General features: G+C 58.7%; 2 protein-coding genes across 4 annotated transcripts; both read left to right on the plus strand.

Moving 5' to 3' along the window:
• Positions 1–449: 449 nt before the first annotated feature.
• On the plus strand, positions 450–7,983 carry SLC38A7 (solute carrier family 38 member 7). 3 transcript variants are annotated; one of them, XM_030511799.1, is made up of 11 exons: positions 450–501; positions 1,474–1,912; positions 2,116–2,314; positions 2,405–2,549; positions 3,262–3,360; positions 4,436–4,493; positions 4,650–4,764; positions 5,214–5,361; positions 5,442–5,641; positions 5,893–5,947; positions 6,033–7,983. In XM_030511799.1, the coding sequence occupies exons 2-11, from the start codon at positions 1,646–1,648 to the stop codon at positions 6,133–6,135; spliced, it is 1,389 nt and encodes a 462-aa protein (XP_030367659.1). In that variant the 5' UTR covers positions 450–501; positions 1,474–1,645; the 3' UTR covers positions 6,136–7,983. The 3 variants fall into 3 exon arrangements, with proteins under 3 accessions (XP_030367659.1, XP_030367661.1, XP_030367660.1); XM_030511801.1 differs by lacking the exon at positions 450–501 and adding an exon at positions 591–1,317; XM_030511800.1 differs by lacking the exon at positions 450–501 and having other exon boundaries at positions 1,324–1,912.
• Positions 7,984–9,232: 1,249 nt separating this feature from the next.
• MMP15 (matrix metallopeptidase 15) lies at positions 9,233–14,193 on the plus strand. Its single transcript, XM_030511804.1, has 10 exons — positions 9,233–9,382; positions 10,429–10,577; positions 10,795–10,917; positions 11,033–11,340; positions 11,554–11,715; positions 11,836–12,059; positions 12,202–12,340; positions 12,582–12,732; positions 12,850–12,965; positions 13,200–14,193. Exons 1-10 carry the CDS (start codon positions 9,275–9,277, stop codon positions 13,643–13,645), a joined length of 1,926 nt encoding a protein of 641 aa, XP_030367664.1. The 5' UTR covers positions 9,233–9,274; the 3' UTR covers positions 13,646–14,193.
• The last annotated feature ends 4,820 nt before the right edge of the window (positions 14,194–19,013 follow it).

Genomic DNA, 19,013 nt, shown 5'->3' on the forward strand with positions numbered 1-19,013 from the left:
CGTGGCAGGGGATTGGAACTGGATGAGCTTTTAAGGTCTCTTCCAACCCAAACCATTCCTTAGAATGACAGCATGATTCAGCAGAGCAGTCCTCATTCCTGCCCAGAGCCGCCGCGTTCTCGGAGCCGGGCCGAGAGGAGCTGCTCCCACATCCCGAGGAGGGCCGGAGCCTCCTGTTTCTCCCCAGTAAGACGGTTTGACGGTGGTTTACACGGCCCCGTGTCGTCTGCTTGCTCCGATTCGTGCAATAAACCGCTTTCCGTGCCGCTGCCGTGGGTGGTGCTGTTCATGTTGATATTGTCCCCGGTGCTGCGGCCTCCCCGCGTTGCACCGAACCCTTCAACCTCACTCATACCTGGAACAGCGCTGCCTCCGCCCGGCCCTGCCGCTGTTTCCCAGTGCGGGCGCAGCCGCAACTCCAACCCCCGGCGTGCCGTGGGCGGGGCGGGGCCGGCGCTGCGGCGCCGCCGAACCGGGAGCGGGGCCGGCGCGGAGCGGGCGGTGAGCGGGGCTGGGGCGCGGGGGGAAGCGGAGCGGGGGGTGCGGGGAGCCCAGCGACCCGCTGTGGCATTCGGGAGGTGCCCCCAACCGGCCCTGGGACCTGGAGCGGGGCCGACGTGGAGCTGCGGAGCCACCTTCGGAGCGGCGCCGGCTCGCAGGGTCGGGGTGTACCGGGGCCGCCGCGGACCCACCGGCCCGGGGACCCTGCCCTACAGGCCTGCAGGGTTCCCCCACTGCCCCGACGGCTTTGAAGAGGATTCCCGGCACAAGCATGGTGTTTGAGCAGCCTAGAGGCAAAAGGCGGGCTGGTCTGGAAGGGTCTTTGGGGACGTTGTTTAGGGAAAAAAAGATTTCCCTCGGTTGCGTAGGTCCCTCCTGCTGGGCTGTGAGGGTCAATCTCCAGCTCGGGGCATTTGGACGAGATCTGGGCTGTCCAACCCCTGAGGGCTGCGGTGCCGGAAACACCAGGTCTTCAGGTCCAAAAGCTCCCAAGACGCCTCATGCTGGTGGCAGCATGGGGTGCGTTGGAAGGGGCCAGCCCTTTTCCCGGTGACATGGTGTTTATGCTGCAGGCCTGGGTTGTCCAGTTCAGCCCAGTCTTGACCTTTATCCAGGAGCACGTGCACTGCGCCTCTTGCAGAGCTTGCAGGAATTGGGGATGGAAATCAGGAAGCGAGAGCCATGACGCTGGGTCTTGTGCCTGCAGGAAGGCAAGTCCTGCTGCGAGGCTGCAGCTCCCTGGCCCCATGGCCACAGCTCAGTCCCCCTGCCTTCTGATGGCAGCGGTGTCCTCACCCTGCATTTGGGGAATGAGAGGTGAGTTCTGCTGTATCTCTGCTAGCGTGAGGACACCTGCATGCTGTGACACCAAGCTGAGACCCAGGGAACTCATTTCCACTGTGCACCTGATGCTCAGGTTGTCTCTTGTTAACGTACCTTAACACTTATGATGTCCTTCTCCTTTGCTTCTAGGAGCAGTGAAGCACCTCATACTGCTGCTGTACCAGCCTGAAAATTTCGCTGCCCTCCCCGCCTGATGGAGCCAGCACTGGCACAGGACCCTCCTCAAGGCATCTGATCAAGCCTGGTGCAGGAGCGCTAGTGGGACGTGGACGGTGGTGTGTGTGCCACTGTGGGAGGGACAATGGCTCAGGGCACCGGGAGCATCAACAGCGGCTACAAGGATTGGGAGTGGAGCTCCAGTGCTGGGGAACGGGCCAGGCTCCTGCAGAGCCCCAGCGTGGAGACGGTGCCAAAGAGTGGAGAGAGCCAAGGGAATGGTCTGGGGGCCACGTCAGCTTTGGGAGCTGTCTTCATTGTGGTCAACGCTGCCCTTGGGGCTGGGCTGCTCAACTTCCCTGCTGCCTTCAGCATGGCCGGCGGTGTGGCGGCAGGCATCACGCTGCAGATGGTGAGAGGTGGGGGAGGGGCCATGGGGTGACATGTGGAGCCCCAGAAGGGGCTTGAGCAAGGCCTGGCTCCTGGGAAGAAGAGCTGTTGGGTGATGTGCACCAGAGATGCTCAGTGTGTTCGGGGGTGGTTGCCTAGGGTGGCTTTGGCGACCTTCTCATGCTTTTGCCTCAGTGTCCCCTCCTTGCCTCTTGCCCACTGCAGTGCATGTTGATCTTCATTATCGGAGGCTTGGTCATCCTGGCGTACTGCTCGCAGGCTAGCAACGAGCGCACCTACCAGGAGGTGGTGTGGGCCGTCTGTGGGAGGGTGCCTGGCGTGCTGTGTGAGGTGGCCATCGCCATCTACACCTTCGGCACCTGCATTGCTTTCCTCATCATCATTGGAGACCAGGAGGACAAGAGTAAGTGTGTCCCATGGGGGAACAAACCCAACTACTTGCTGTCTCTTCAGCTGGAAAGGGACAACCTGACTGCTCCGGTTGTCCCCACAGTCATTGCTGCTCTGGTGACGGAGCCTGAGGAAGCTGAGAGCAGCCGCTGGTACATGGACCGCAAGTTCACCATTAGCATCACGGCCTTCCTCCTCATCCTGCCCCTCTCCATCCCCAAGGAGATTGGCTTCCAAAAGTATGCCAGGTGCGTGGGGAGAGCCCTCTGGGACTGGGGGCAGCTAGCATCCGCCTAAGTACCATCCCAGGGGATGGGCAGTGGCAACGCTGTGGTTCTAGTGCTGTATCTGCCTGCCACAAGCCCCTGAGGGGTTGGAGATCTCCTCCTTCACATTGCTGTGCATCAGTTTCCCCATCTGGGAAGCATAGAAGCTGCTGAGCACCGTGTGACCATACTGTTGTACTCCGGGCGTTGTGTCCCTCCCTTATGCTTGCTGGAGGAAGCAGCAGGAGCTGCTTTCAGCTGCATTGTGCCCTGTCTTTGGAGGTGGCTATCTGGCAGAAAGCAGAGCCAGTAAGGGTCCCCAGGCTGGGGGTCTGCAGGCCAGCCACTGCCCCACCAAGCATCTTGGTGTAACCTGGCTGCTGGAGCTGGACTAGGACTACCAAGGAGTGTCACTTCTTTAACACTCACCTCTTTCTCCTGCCCAAAACCCAGCAAGCCCATCTCCTTGCTGCAGGTCTGCTGCTCCCAGTGCAGCGGGGTTGCATCAGCATCTGCTCTGGGGACAGGGGCGACAGTGCCTGGCATATTCCTGTGGGAAGGGAGAGCAGGGCTGGTGCTGATGTCAGCGCTGGTGTGGCTGTGCAGGGAGGAAGATGGCGCTGGAGATGCTGGGAGGAGACTCTCCATGGAGCAGGGAGGGAGCATGCTGATGGTCTCCTGTCCCCTCTTGCAGCTCCCTAAGCGTGATCGGCACCTGGTATGTCACAGCAGTCATTATCATCAAGTACATCTGGCCCGACAAGGAGCTGGTGCCTGTGGAGATCCCCACCAGGTGAGCACAAGAGACACGATGGTGACGGTGGCCATTACAGCACTGCAGAGCCAGGCTGGGGTGCAGGAGCAAGGGCTGCAGAGGCTGGTGACAAATCCTTCACGAGTCCCATCCCTGCGCCTGGGGACACTGCACATTGCTGCCAGAAGCTCCCAAGTGGCTGCACCACTGCGTGCTTCAGAGACGGTGATGGAGAGGGACGAGTCCTCTTGGAGATCCCCAAAGCTCCATCGCAGGTTTTGAGGAGCACAGATTGACTCGTAGCTCCGATATAGCTGGGCCCAGAGTTCCCTGTGCAGTGCTTGTGCCCAGCAACAAGGGCTGTGCCTATTTTAGGATGATTTTGGTTTTGGTTTTTTTGGGGTTTTTTGTCCCCTCCTTCCTGGTGTGGGACATTTCTGGACCCAGTGCAGGCAGTGGGAATTTTATGGCAGGGAAAGTTCAGATCAGTTCTTGGCAATGCCCAAATAGATCCTTATTTATTTACTGGTACTTTTATTGTTATGAGTTCTCAATTTTTGCTGGTTCTGTCTCAGTGAAAGGCCCTGGTCTGCAGGGAGTGCCAGGTCCCAGAAAACCTTGCTCTGTGCAAAGGTGTCATCCTGGCAGGGGGGGACATGGTAACAGCAGAGGAGTGAGCCCATTACTGAGCACCCCCAGTGAAGAAAAGGCTGAGGGGGGACCTTGTCACTCTCTACAATTACCTGACAGGAGGATGGAGCCAGGAGGTGGCTGGTCTCTGCTCCCAAGGAACAAGAGGTAACGGCCTAAAGCTGTGCCAGGGAAAGTTTAGACCGGGTATTAGGAACAATTTCTCCCCGAAAGGGTGGTCAGGCATCAGAACAGGCTGCCCAGGGCAGTGGTGGAGTCACCACCCCTGGAAGGGTTCACAAATCGTGTAGACAAGGCCCTCAGTGACATGGGTTAGTGGTGGCCTTGGCAGTGCTGGGAAATGGCTGGGCTTGATGATCTTAAAGGTCTTTTCCAAGCTGGTTGATTCTGTGATTCTATGATCCTGCCCCGGGGCACTGGAGGGGGGCACTGGTCTGACCAGTGGGTGTTTCTCTCCCACCAGCCCCTCCACTTGGACCGCTGTCTTCAATGCCATGCCCACCATCTGCTTTGGGTTCCAGGTAAGGCCACAAGCCTGGTGCTCCCCTTCCACCCTGTGGCCGCCTGGGTGAGGGATTCACCACGACAAACCTGGGGGATCACAAGTGGGATCCTGCGTGGCTCCCCATGACTCTGGCTAAGCCTATGTCCCTGCGCTCTCTCCGTGTCCCCGGCAGTGCCACGTGAGCAGTGTGCCCGTCTTTAACAGCATGAAGCAGCCGGAGGTAAAGACCTGGGGGGCAGTGGTGACAGCAGCCATGGTGATTGCCCTCTTCGTCTACACGGGCACTGGTAAGCAAGGAGGCGCGCTGTGAGTGTGTCCTCGGAGGGGCTGTGACCTTCTGGAGGGCAGGGAGATTGAGATGAGCTCTTAGGCAGAAGTTCTTCCCTGTGAGGGTGCTGAGGCCCTGGCACAGGTTGCCCAGAGAAGTTGTGGCTGCCCCATCCCTGGCAGCGTTCAAGGTCAGGTTGGATGGGGCTTGGAGCAACCTCCTCTAGCAGAAGGTGTCCCTGCCCACAGCAGGGGGCTGGAACTGGATGAGCGTTAAGCTCTCTTCCAACCCAAACCAGTCTGGGATTCTATGACCCTTTGGTCTGCAGAGGGACAAAGCAGAAATGGAGGGGAGTCCACCTACTTCCCCCTGCAATATGCCCTGTTCCATATTCATCCAAGTCTGGTCCCTCGAACATACATGCAGGAGGCTTGTCCCCGTCCCTGCTGACTGCTCTGTTACCATCAGGTGTCTGTGGCTTCCTGACCTTTGGAGCCAGCGTGGAGCAGGATGTCTTGATGTCCTACCCATCCAACGACATCCCTGTTGCCCTCGCCCGGGCCTTCATCATCCTCTGTGTGCTGACGTCCTACCCCATCCTGCACTTCTGCGGCCGGTGAGTGCCGGGAGAAGGAAAGCGGCTGGTGTGGGCAGGAGGGGCAGCATGGAGAACTCCCCTGCCATGGGTCTCCACAGGGCTGTCTTGGAGGGTCTCTGGCTCCGCTACACCGGGGTGACGGTTGAGGAAGACGTGGTTCGGGAACGGAGGAGGCGCCTGCTTCAGACCATCAGCTGGTTCCTCTTGACACTCCTCTTGGCTCTCTTCATCCCCGACATTGGCAAAGTCATCTCTGTCATTGGGGGCTTGGCTGCCTGCTTCATTTTCGTCTTCCCAGGTAGGGCATCCCAGGATGCTGTGGCGCCAGCAGAGGTCTCTTGGCCTTGTGTCTTGAGGAGGGAGGGAGCAGGAGGGAGACACAGGAACCAGGAAGTCTTTAGAGAAAGACAAAACTGTGGTGTCAGGTCAGTTGGCAGCCCAAATATTTTGACTGAAGTCTCTGCTCTGTAATGGAGAGTGTGGCTCTCTGGCTTATCGGGTGCCTGCTCAGTCCTCACCTGGGTCTGATTTGACTCCCTTGCCTTTCAGGGCTCTGCCTGATTGAAGCCAAGCTCTCTGAGATCCAAGAAACCAGGGCAATCAGGTAAACAAAACATGTTTCCCCTCTTCCTGCTTGGATATTGGGTGAAGGTCCCCTCTAAACAAGGCCTGTCCTCCTGTGTCCACAGCTGGTGGGCCCAGGTCAGCTATGGGGTGTTCATGGTCACTCTCGGAGCCTTCATCTTCGGACAGACCACTGCCAATGCCATCTTTGTGGATCTCAGAGCCTGACTCCTCCTCCAGGTTGAACCACACTGCTGCTACTGAGGGGATGCAGATTTCCCCTAGGACCAAAGGGAAATTGGAAGAAAACAGGTTGGCATGTTGGGAAAATCCAAGAGGAACGTTATAATCTGGGGTTTGGCTGAGAGAGCCCTGTGGTGGTTTGCATGTCGTCGTCTTAACACACCAGGCTGTCAGACTCCTCCTCTCAGTCCTGACTCCCTGGTGAAGCCAGAGCATCGCTACAAGGAGACCTGTAGTCCAGGTCAAGCCTTTCTGCCCTTCCAGGGCAGGCATCACTACCTTAGACATCACTAAGGGGTCATGGTTTGGGTTTGCCAAGGCATGCTGCTCTCCTCCGTGTATCTTGTGCTGGTGAAGCTCCTCTCCACAGCTTCAACTCCTTCTCCCAACACTGGAGGGAGACTGTGTGTCTTGCATAAAGGGAACTAGTAACCATGTTTGTCAGACAGGGCATCACCTCTGTAGTCCTCTCGTGTGTCAGTGCTTGGTTTGAGCTCTGCTTTCCTGTGGCCACCTTGCCCGTCTCCTGCCCTTACTCTTACATCTCCCTCCGCGTGGGCTGCACTTTCTGTTATGAAGTGGGATGTTGCCTTCAGCCTGAATCTTTCTGAGAGGATCAGGACAATCCCAGGCACAACAGTGCAATGTTCTCCTTGACAGGGGTTGCTCAGTTGCTGGAGAAGGTGCTGTTGCTGTATGGACCTACTAAAGACACTATGAAAGAGCAAAAGCTCTTCACTAGATTTCCAATCCTGTTCTTCCAGGAGGTGTCCACAGAATGGAACTGGGCCATGTGTAGGTTTTAAGGGATGCTTTGGGGATAAAGCAGTCAGTATTGATCCATTTTATATTGTTCCCTTGGTGGTTTACACTCTCTGTGGCTGGTGTTGCTTTGGGCTGTCCCTCTGTTGCCTGTCTGGATGATAGTTTCACTTCTGCTTTTGGTAAGTTGAGCAGTTCCTCCAGCTGAAGATTCGTCTGGGGGAGTTAAACCTCAACGGCAAACCATTATTTTCAGTCTTTAAGTTTCCTTATTCCTTGTTTGGCTTCTAAAACCCTGGGAGACGGAGGAATTCCTGTGTATCTATTGCTGCATCTGTGATGAGGGCCCAGCCCAGCTTTGTGCAAAACCTGGCTTGGCCCCTCCTTGGAGAAGGAGGAAGAAAAGCCCCAAGCACAGCATGAATGTTTGAGGGACACTGTGAAGGCTGTGAGCTTCTTGTCACCCAACATCCCCAAGTCCTTCTCCTCAGGGCTGCTCTCAGTCCAGTCTCCCTCAGCATATGTTTGTGCTTGGAACTGCCCTGACTCAGGTGCAGGACCTTGCACTTGGCCTTGTTGAACTCCATGAGGTTTCCACTGTCCCACCTCTCCAGCCTGACCAGATCCCTCTGAATGGCAAAATAAGAGGGTGTCTACCCCACCTGCAGACCATTCCTTCTGCTCATGAGGAGCAGAGCACCACCTCCCATAGAGTCCAGCAGCAGATGCCAACGCAGAGGTGCCTTCCAGTGCCCATCCTCTATCAAGATGGAGTGGTGTTTGTTACCCGGTGGGTTCTGTGGCTCTGGCTTTCAGTCCCATGGCTGAAGAGGAAGCAGACGTGGAGTCCCACAACTTTGGTTGTCACCCCGGGAGCCACTGGGCTCCTCGGTCCCCCTGAGGGGTCTGTGTGTCTGAGGGCAGGGGGGTACAGAGGTGCTGTGGCTGTTTCTCTGCTTGCCTTACCGCTCCCCTCACTGTTTACAAACAATGGCATTTTTAAATGTATTTTATACGTGCAGAAAGTGGAGGAACCTCGTCTCAATAAATATGACGTTGTGATGCACCAGATGGGCACGAGGTGGCTTCTGTGGGGATGAGGAAGGGAGATACAGAATCACAGAATCCTGGCCTGGTTTGGGTTGGAAGGGAGCTTAAAGCTCATCCAGTTCCAACCCCCTGCCACGGGCAGGGACACCTTCCACTAGACCACGTTGCTCCAAGCCCTGTCCAACCTGGCCTTGAACACTGCCAGGGATGGGGCAGCCACAGCTTCTCTGGGCAACCTGTGCCAGGACCTCAGCACCCTCACAGGGAAGAACTTCTGCCTAAGATCTGATCTCAATCTCCCCACTGTCAGGTTAAAGCCATTCCCCTTTGCCCTGTCCCTACATGCCCTTGTCCAAAGCCCCTTCCCTTTAGGCACTGGAGCTGCTCTAAGGTCTCCCCTTAAAGAGCCTTCTCTTCTCCAGGCTGAACAAGCCCAGCTCTCTCAGCCTGCCTCCAAGCAGAGGTGCTCCAGCCATCGTAGCATCTCCGTGACCTCCTCTGGACTCGCTCCAACAGCTCCATGTCCCTCTTGTGTTGTTGCGCCAGAGATGCACGCAGGACTGTAGGGGGGTCTCCGCAGAGGGGAGCAGAGGGGGAGAATCCCCTCCCTCGACCTGCTGCTCATGCTCTGGGGATGGAGCCCAGCATGCAGAAGGGTTCTGGGCTCAAGTGAAAGTTCTGTCGGCTTTTGGCTGCGGATCTGCCTGAGGAGGAGCGCGTTTACACCTGAGTTCTCTTTTGGGAAACGGAAAATTCTCCAGCGGTAGGTTTGTTTATCCCCAGGGCACGCCCAGCGAAACTGGCGCTGCCACAACCGGTTTCTCCCCAGTTAATGCTCAACCGGGCCCTGCCTCCCGGGGGCGCGGAACGGCGAGGACAAAGTCCAGCAGGGGGCGGGCAAGTGCCGGCGCCGCGCGAGATGGCGGCCACGAGCGGGCGGGGGGGAGCAGGTGTCGGCACGAGCGCGCCAAGCCCCGCCCCTCGCCACGGAGACCCCGCCCCTTTCCATTAGCCACGCCCCCCATCCGCCGAGCTGAGCCGAGCCGAGCCGCGCCGCGCCGCGCCCGCTCCGCTCCGCAGGGCCGGGGAGCCGAGCCGAGCTGAGCCGCGCCGCCTGCCTGTGCACCGTGCGCAGCCTCCCGGCCGCGGACTATGAAGACAGCGTAGCTCCGATACCGCCGCGCTGGGCCCAGCCCGGCCCGGCCTGGCCTAGCGCGGCCGTGGGTAGGGGGGGGGTGGTGGTGGTGGTGGTGGTGGTAGTGGTGGTAGTGGTAGTGGTAGTGGTGGAGGTCAGCCTCGAACCGGCGTCGATATGGCAGGAGGTGGCGGCGCCCCCTGCTGGGCGGGCGGGCGCCCCCCGCCGGTCCTGGTGCTGCTGGTGCTGCTGGTGGCGGCGGCGGGAGAGGACATCGACGCGGAGGTAAGAGGGCCGAGGGGGGATCCCATGGGATACCCCATTCCTGCCTGTATCCTGCCTGTATCCCTGCCTTGCCCCTGCGGATGACGGCGCTGCCTGCCCCGGACCGCGCGGATGCAGGTAGTGCAGTCATCCGCAGGTGCAGGCAGGGATGCAGGCAAGGTGCAGGCAGGGAAGGATGGAGGGAGGTTTGTCCAGGTCACCCCGGAGGCAGCGGGCAGCATCCGACAAGGGAGAGGAGGCGCTTTGTGCCGCTGTAGGGGGAGGGGGTGAAAGGGCCTTTGATAAAAGTCAGTGCTCTGCCACCCCGCCTGGGGATGGGGGTAAAATAATGAGTAAAAGATTATAAAGAAAAAAAATCAGAATTAAAACATTCAAGATTAAAAAGAATAAATCAGGAAATGAGAAATTAAGCAGGAATTAGAAAAAAAGGGAAAAAAATTATTTTAATATTAAAAAAGGGGAAAAAATAAAAAATACCATAATTGGGAAAAAAAAAAGAAAAAATAAAGGGCAAGAGTTAAAAGTGGTATTTTTACTAAAAAGAATAAATTTGATAATGAGAAAGCAGGATTTAGAAAAAACATTTTTAAATAATTAAAAGGGGAAAAAAGGGAAAATTTGGAAAAAAAAAAAGGAAAAAAATAAAATACAGTAATTGAAAGTGATGTTTTCAAAGCAGGCAGGAGGAGGCAGGGGTTGTGCAGGAAGGAAGAGCCCAGGCCAATCTGTCCCACATAATAAGGAGGGCTTCTGGGTTGATTCGGGGGGTCTGGCCCCTGCCAGCTGCCTTCTGCACCCCCCCAAGATTGGAGGATCTCCTCCCCTACTATAATATGGAATAGGGTTGGGGCTCTTCCCTGCTTCCGAACTGCTGCCTGCGTGCTCTGGTTTGCCTATGCTGCCTGCCTGGCTGCGGGCACAGATGTCCCATGACGGGGGGATAGCGCTGAGGGGGGGAATGGGTCAGGTGCTGCCCCACTGGGGTCTGGAGGAGCTGCATGTCCCCAGGTCCCCCCCGTCCCGCTCACGCTCGCTCCCCGGCGCAGGCATGGCTGCGGCTCTATGGGTACCTGCCGCAGCCCAGCCGGCACATGTCCACCATGCGCTCGGCTCAGACCTTCTCTGCGGCCCTCGCCGAGATGCAGAAGTTCTACGGCATCGCCGTCACCGGCGTCCTGGACAAGGAGACCAAGGCGTGAGTTTCTCCGTGTCCTCCTGCTCTGTCAGCAGGCAGCTCCGCTCCGGGCTCTTTAGCTCTTTCCTGGAGCTCTGCCTGCCTCTGGAAATGTGGGTGCTGTCTCCTGTGGGAGCTGCGTCTCCCCTTTTGGGGGCTGCCCCCCTGCAGCTAGGACCCCCCCTCTCGCCATCCGTGGCCGCAGTGGGCTCACCCTGGCTCGGTGCCCTCCTGGCAGGTGGATGAAACATCCCCGCTGCGGGGTCCCAGACCAGTTTGGAGCGCGGATGAAGTCCAACATGCGGCGGAAGCGGTACGCGCTGACAGGGCGGCGCTGGAGCCAGAGTCATCTCACCTTCAGGTACCAAACATTTTTGGCCAGGGCTTCCCGCTCCCCCAGCCCATGGAATGCTGTGGACCCCCTCGGGGAGTGAGCACTGTCGCAGGCCATCCCACAGTGAGCTCTGTACCCGCAGCATCCAAAACTACACTGAGAAGCTGGGTCGATACCACTCGTATGAGGCCGTCCGCCGAGCATTCCGGGTGTGGGAGCAAGCCACGCCGCTGGTTTTCCGGGAGGTGCCCTATGAGGACATCCGGCAGAAGCGGAAGAAGGAGGCTGACATCATGGTGCTCTTCGCCTCTGGCTTCCACGGAGACAGCTCCCCCTTTGATGGCATCGGGGGGTTTTTGGCTCACGCCTACTTTCCCGGCCCTGGCATGGGGGGGGACACACATTTTGACTTGGATGAGCCCTGGACACTGGAGAACACGGATGTATCCGGTGAGCTGAGGGCCAAGGAGGTGGTGAAGGCAACTGGAGGAGCCTGTTGGCCCCCTGAGTTTGAGGGCAGTGGGATGGATGCCCTGGTGTGGGCTGGAGCGGCAGGAGAACAGCTCCCACCAGAGCACCCTCATCGCAGGGTGCTGGGGCCAAGGACCCACCCCATGCCTTGTGTCTTCCACCCCATCTTGCTGATGGTGCCTTTCTCTGCAGGGAACAACCTTTTCTTGGTGGCTGTGCATGAGCTGGGGCACTCGCTGGGCTTGGAGCACTCCAGCAACCCCAGCGCGATCATGGCCCCCTTCTACCAGTGGATGGACACGGAGAACTTCCAGCTGCCTGAGGATGACCTCAAGGGCATCCAGCAGCTCTACGGTGAGGAGCTGGGTGGGGGATCGGCTCAGGGGTGGGATGCTGGGCATGCATGTGGAGAAACTGAGGCAGGATGCTGCTGGTCTGCATCACCCCAACCCTTCTCTCACCCACCCCATCCAGGTACCACGGATAGGCACCCTCAGCCCACCAAACCTTTGCCCACCATGACACCCCGGAGACCTGGCAGGCCAGACCAGAGACCCCCCAGGCCACCCCCCCCAGGGAAACCAGACCGGCCCCCCAAGCCTGGCAGCCCGGACCGGCCTGACCCATATGGCCCTGACATCTGCGATGGGAACTTTGACACGGTGGCAGTGCTGCGTGGGGAGATGTTCGTGTTCAAGGTACTTGCCAGGACCCTCTCCTGCCCCTTCCCTGGGGACGTGGTGGGTCCCTGCTGGGGACAAAGCTGCTGGCAAGATGCCTGGCACTGGGGCCAGGTCCTGTGTCCTCCACATTCTCTGCCAACACCCTGTTTCCCACCAGGGCCGGTGGTTCTGGAGGGTCCGGCACAACCGGGTGCTGGACAACTACCCCATGCCCATTGGGCACTTCTGGCGCGGCCTCCCTGGGGACATCGATGCCGCCTACGAGAGGCATGACGGGAGGTTCGTCTTCTTTAAAGGTGAGCAGGGGAGCAAGGTGGGAAGGCCGAGGCAGAGAGGGGGGGACCCCAGTGCTCCCCATCCCCAAGCTGCTGAGAGCTGACTCTCTTCACCCCATCCTGATCCATGTTCCCAGCCAGAGCTGCTGCCTGGTCCCAAAGGGTGGCCACAGGCATCGTACTGTACACACCGTCCATATCTCTGTGTGTACTTACAGGGTGTTGCTGGCTCACTCCTGTCTTTCTCCATCTCTCCATCCAGGTGACCGGTACTGGCTCTTCCGAGAAGCCAACCTGGAGCCTGGGTACCCGCAGCCCCTGGTCACCTACGGGCAGGGCATCCCCTACGACACCATCGATACAGCTGTCTGGTGGGAACCCACAGGCCACACCTTCTTCTTCCGTGGGGACAGGTCAGTGTCTCTGTGATCCTTCTCTCTGCTCTGCTGGGTCCGGGCACTGGCAGGGGTGGTCACGGCAGGAGTCACAGAGCCCTGTGCTCCTCCCCTGCTCACCACCAACCTCCCCAGATACTGGCGCTTTAATGAGGACACCCGCGCCGTGGACGCTGGGTACCCAAAGCCTATCTCCGTCTGGGTGGGCATACCACCTTCACCCAAAGGCGCCTTCCTCAGCCCAGATGCCTGTAAGTAGAGGAGAAGAGGGGTGGGATGGGACCAGAGGGGGTGGGGTCACCCCTTTGGTGGCCTGACCACAAGGGATGGAGGCTTGGGAGGGTGCCTGAGAATCAGCGGTGAAGCCCTTGCTGAAGGGTTTCATTGGTCCCAAAGCAAAACGTGCTGTCCTGGGCATCTGCAGGGGTGAACCTGCCCTGAACCTGCCCATTTACCCCTCACCTTCATCTTTTCCCCCCTCCCAGCCTCCACCTACTTCTACAGAGGCACAAAGTACTGGAAATTTGACAATGAGCGGCTCAAGACGGAGCCGGGTTATCCCAAGTCCATCCTGCGGGACTTCATGGGCTGTCACACGGAGCTGGTCCCGGACCCCCATCCTCACTGGCCTGATGGGGACCAGCCCCCCTTCAACCCTGATGGGGACGGACGGGCCGAAGGCAACGAGGAGGAAGAGGAGGAGGAGGAGGAAGAGGATTATGGTGAGGGTGGCCACCAGCCGGGCAGGGATGTGGATGTGGTGGTGCAGATTGACGAGTACACGCGCACCATGAGCGTGGTCATGGTGCTGGTGCTGCTAGTGCTGCTGCTCTGCATCCTCGGCCTCATCTACATCATCGTCCAGATGCAGAGGAAGGGCACCCCGCGGATGCTCTTGTACTGCAAGCGCTCCCTGCAGGAGTGGGTCTGACCCTGCTCCTCCCCAGACGTCCCCACCACCATGGTGCTAACGACGAACCTGACCTCCCCTTCCCTTGTCCTTCCCCACGGCCTCGGTCCTGCTGCCCCCTTGTTGCTTGATGCTCCTCCAGCCTCACAAAAGAGGGGATGTGTTGTCTCCCCCTCCGGGTTGGGAACAGGGGATGGTCATGGTGGGGCTGGAGACCATCCACCTGCCTGTGCCCCCCCGGGCTCCGCCCCTCAGGTTGCCCCTGTCATGCTGTGGCTGTGCCGCATGGGGGGAGCAGGCTGGGGCTGCTCACACATGCTGCGAGCTGGCAGGTCTCAGCTGCCAGCATTGCGCTGTCCGGGAAGCGCGAGGGGAAGGGGGATGCCGAGCTCACAGACGTGTTTCTTCTTGAACCATGGGGATACAGGAATGTGCCTAAAGATGGCGTGAGGGGGGCTAGATGCCACCTTTGCAGCCCCTCTTTGGGCTCAGCTCATCCTGGGCCCTGCTGGGACACAGGGTCCTGTGGGCACGGCCGCCTTGTACGTGTATTAAACGGGTTGGGTGTGTGGAGAGCCGTGGTGTGTCCTTTCTGGGGGACAAATAGATCTGGGGGCAGTGGGGGGCATGCCTGGGGAGATGTGGGACAGTGACCACTGATGTCCTTGCAGCAGCACCCACCCTGGGGCTACCACTCCTGGGGCAGTCAGTGGAAGCAGCTCCCCCAGCAGTGAACAGAGCCGCCTTTCACCAGCTCCCACGGCAGCGGGAATGTCGCTGGAATACAGCGCGCCTTGTTCTCCCCTAGCCGGGTGCCCTAGCCCCGGGGTGGCCACAGCCATTCCCTGCGCAGCGCATGGTGCGTGGTCCCTCCTCGAGCGGGTTCGCTGGGTGCTTTGGCTTCCGGGCCCTGCAGCTGCAGAGAGCCAGGGAATGAGCAGTGGAGTGGGAAAGATCAGACCGAGGTGGGAACCGGGGGTAGGGAATTGGCTTTATCCAGGGAAAAATGTTGCTCAGCCTTAGTAGGATGGAAAACCATACTGCAGAGGCCTGTGGTGGTGATGGAGATCTGCTTCCCTGGCTCTGCTGGTGTTGACCAGGGTGTTGAGCTGCGGCTGGGGCTCTGGAGCCATGGGGCAGCCATGGGGTGGGCAGCAGAGGCCTGGCGCAGTTGGTACATGGGTAGTGTGGGTCTGACACATCCCTGTGAGCACTGACCCTGTGGAGGAGGGGGTGTCTCCTGATGGGACTGGATTCCAGCCACCGTCTTCTTCCTCAGGCTTCTCCAGCTTTACCCTCAGCAGGATGGGGCCAGCACACAGGCCTGGTCTCACCTCCTCCCCATGGGGCTTGGTGCAAGGATCTGATCTGGCATTGCCCAGAGGAGCTGTGGTTGCACCATCTCTGCCAGTGAGCAAGACGAGGTTGGACGGGGCTTGGAGCAACCTGCTCTAGTGGAAGATGTCCCTGCCCGTGGCAGGGGACTGGAATTGGATGAGCTTTAAGGTCTCTTCCAACCCAAACCAGCCTGGGATTCTATGACCTGCTCCCTGCGCTTCCTGGGGCTCTAGCTGCCCTTCTGCCAGCCCACACTGCCAGCCCTGGTGCAAGGGAATCCCCCACTTCAAGGGTGAGATGAATCCTTTGTGCCCCTCTCCATCCTTCCCCCTCCACAATGCAGAGCTGCTGGCTCAGTGCCCAACTCAGCTACAGCCACTTCCCAGCACTAAATTACCCTGAGCCACTCATCAACCGTTAATTACTTTAAAAGGGAAGGATCAATCCCGCCTCCTGCCTGCCTTTCCCAGAGCTGCTGGTGCTGGGGGCACCTCATGGCCTGGGCCACCCGTCCCCTGCCCTGGCCACCATCCCTTCCCACCCTGGGCAGCAATTCCAGCCACTAGTGCACTCCCTGTGAAACGCGCTTGGCGCTGATTTGGCACATCGCTGCAGCAAAGCCAGAGGCAAAATCAGGGACAGAAAAACCCTGAAGAATTGTGGGGGAGTTCTCCAGATCTCCATCTGGATTGTGTTCCATCAGCGTGGCAGTGCTTGGTCACATTCCTTGGCTTTTAACACACTCCAATTCGGTTTTGACCATTCTTCCCCAATTCGTACCCGTGTGGGTCCTCCCCAGAGCCCTGCCACGGGGCAGCCCCACACCCAGCCTGCCCGAACCGGGAACAAACTGGCACCGGGAGCAACCATACGGCATGGCCCTGGCCACGAGGCAAAGCCGGAGGAAAGCATGGCTGGGATTTGCTGCTCCCAACCCCCTCAGAGGAGCTCAAGTGCATTTCCCACGCCACATGCATTTCCCACACTAGATGCACTTCCCAAGGCAGATGCATTTCCAGCAACATTTCCCACGGCAGCTGTGTTTTCCCTGCCTCCCAGGGGTGCCTGGGCTCGGCAGAGTGCAGCGCTCACAGAGAAAGCCAGCCTAGGGTGCCCCAGGCCATGTGTGGCATCCCCTTCCCTGGGCACGGACGGGGTTCCTTGCTGATTCCAGGTAAGGTGGGGGCCGGGAGCAATTCTCCAGCGGGGAATCGGCAGCACTGGGAGCAGAGGCCCAGGCTGTGGGTGAGCGGGGACACGACTTCCCACCCCCCTCCTGCTTTTCCCCGGATGTTGCAGCAGTGCCAGGAGCTTCGGGGCCATCTGGAATTGCTCATGGACAGCAGCGAGGGACCCCGTGGGAGACAGCACAGCACTGTGACAGCGCTGGAGGCTCCTGCTCTGCCCACAGCAGGGTCACCTCTGACACCCATGGGTGCAGCATCCCGGAGGGCAGGGGATGCACTTGCAGCAGGGCACAGTGCTTTTGGCGGCTCAGGGGGATGCGAGTCCTGCTCAGCCTGGCGCTGGCACTCCTACCAGATCCACCCCCAGCTCCCAGCTTCCCAAAAATAGGTTACAGAAGCCCAGCCTGGAAAAGACCCCTGGAAAAGAGACAGTGTCTTCCAGGCAGAATGGGGCTCCACACACCACTGCAGTGTGGGTGATGGGGTGACCAGGGCTGGCGGGGGCTTTCTCTGCCTTCTTGGTCCCATCACAGGAGAAAATGCGCTTCCTCCTGCCTCCTCCTCTTCTTCCTCTGCAAGCCAGGGCACGATCTCTGTGCGTGGCTGAGGAGAGGACCCGGAAAGCAGGGAGGAAGCCGGGCTCTGCGCGGAGGAAAAACTGGGGCTGGGCTACGCCAGGCAGCGACCGGCAGCCTCAAGGCCGGAGGAAACGCTGCTGGGGATGGAGCGAAGAGCAGCGGGGCCCCGGGAGGGGTCAGACCTGCTGCCTGCGCCTGCTGCAGCGCGACCGAGGTGCTGGTGCTGCCGGGCAGGCGCCGGTGTCAGCACAGCCCTGCCGCGGGGAACATGCCTGCCACCGAGCCTGCTACACCAAGCTTGGCACACCGAGGCTGGCACACCGAGTTTGGCACAGGTGTGCCATCTCCTCCCTATATGCACCCCCCAGGGCAGCCACCAGCCTCCTCTTGTCTCACAGGGAGGAAAGTCATTTCTGGGGCTTCAGGGCCAGCACAGGATGTGACAGTGGAGCGGATGCTCTGCGGGTCTGTTTCAGTACAACACAGCATCCACCATCCTACCTCTAGCGGCTCCGAGTCTTCCCCCATCCCAGCGCACCTCCCAGCACACAGCCACTCCCTCATCCACATAAAACCTAGTTTGAGTGATCCTGTTTTGCAGGCTGCCAGGGGAAGCTTCACCCCTCTCCTCCAGGTGCCAGATCGTCTCTCCCTGCATGCAGAAGGGGCCAAAGTCCCGACTATGGTCACTCTTATCCTGGGCAGTGACCAATGGCGAAACTCAAAGTCAGTATTTTCCCTTGCCTCCAGCAGTGCTTGCACCACACAGAGGATTAGCACCACCCTGGAGGTGCAATCCTTCAACACAGATGACTGCATCTGGCCCCAGCCATCCATGGAGATGCAGGAAGGGAGGCAGAGAGGGCAAGGAGCAGTTGGGCTCAGATTTTTTTGATCTCTGCCTATTACCTCTGTGATCAGAGCTCTGTGCTTTGTGTCAGGATCCAGTTAGTAGGAAGGAGACAGAGAGAGGATGGCCATAGGCAGGGACAGAAGCCTGTATACCAAGGCCTGACTCTCACCCAGAATGCTCCTGCCCCAGCATGGAGCAAACGGACAGGAAGCTCTCCAGGAAAACCCTGTGTCTCCTCCCTGCCACCTGCCCAGCAGATCCACCAGTGCCGAAGGATGTTCGAGCCTTGGCTCGCCCTGCACGGTGCCCACCAGCTGCCCCAGCTCGGTCCGAGCCCGTGCCTTGCTCCAAGATCCTGTAGCAGCCTGAATTTCAAAGGGAAGCTTTGCCTTTGATGTAGAAAGCAGGCTCCTAGCACTTAGGTCCTGATCAAAGCGCCCAAGTGCAGGACCTTACGCCAGCCAATGGAACAGGAAGGTGAAGAGCTGGCAGAGGCAAGGCAAACTCATCTTTAGGCGGGCCCCGGGTTGAATCCAGTGCTCCCCACGAAGAAAGATTCCTTTCTCTCCCACTAGACAAGAGCTGCAATAAGGCCGTAGGCAGGAAGGAAAGAGCAGACCACGCATAGAAAAATGAATGAGGAGACATTTAAGACCTGTTCCCCACAGGCTGTCTGCATCAAACCAGGACTGCCCCTCTGCTCACCCCATACCACACAGGCAGCCCCTGAGCACACAGGCAGTAGCCACCTGGGTAGGCTTCCATCTCCGCACCCACATCCTTCCTGCTTCCCCCACTCTTCCCATGGAGGAGGATGTTGTGTCCTAGTCAGGGCAAGAGCCATGACCAAAGCAGCAAGAAGCTGGGTGCTTCGTCGCAGGAGTTCTGCTCATGCTCATTTACTCTGGAAAACAGCTGTGGACAGGATGCCTGTGACTTTCCAGCCTCTCCACCAAGCAGCATCCTTTTCTCCCGGAGTAAGAGCATCTAAACTTCAGTCACCTTCAGTGAGACGGTTAAAGTTTTGATGGGAGATGGGGATTAGGAGAGGAAGATTTCTTTATAAGCCACCACATACATCCACCGCCATCTGGCCCTAAAGGAAAGAGCCAGTATGTGATGATTGTCCACTTTGTGCAGCAAGTAAACAGGAAGGTTCAGTATTTTGTTTCCTATTAAAAAATAGACAGAGGGTCCCCGTGGATGCAAGGGCTTGCAGCTGGGAGTTTACTCCAGCACAGCTGGCACAGCTCCTAGATGCTGTGCAGGAATTGGCATAGGCCCATCTAATCTCTCCATGGAGGCAGCCAGCTCAGGGCCCCGGGGAGCCCAGCCCCTCTTAACACATTAAAGTCACTCACTCAGAGCAAGGCCAACTCCTCAGGGACAAGGGGTGACTCCAGCAGACCCTAGCGAGGCAGGGAAAGGCAGCA

Source organism: Strigops habroptila, chromosome Z (assembly GCF_004027225.2).
Source record: "Strigops habroptila isolate Jane chromosome Z, bStrHab1.2.pri, whole genome shotgun sequence".
Lineage (NCBI taxonomy): Eukaryota > Metazoa > Chordata > Aves > Psittaciformes > Psittacidae > Strigops > Strigops habroptila.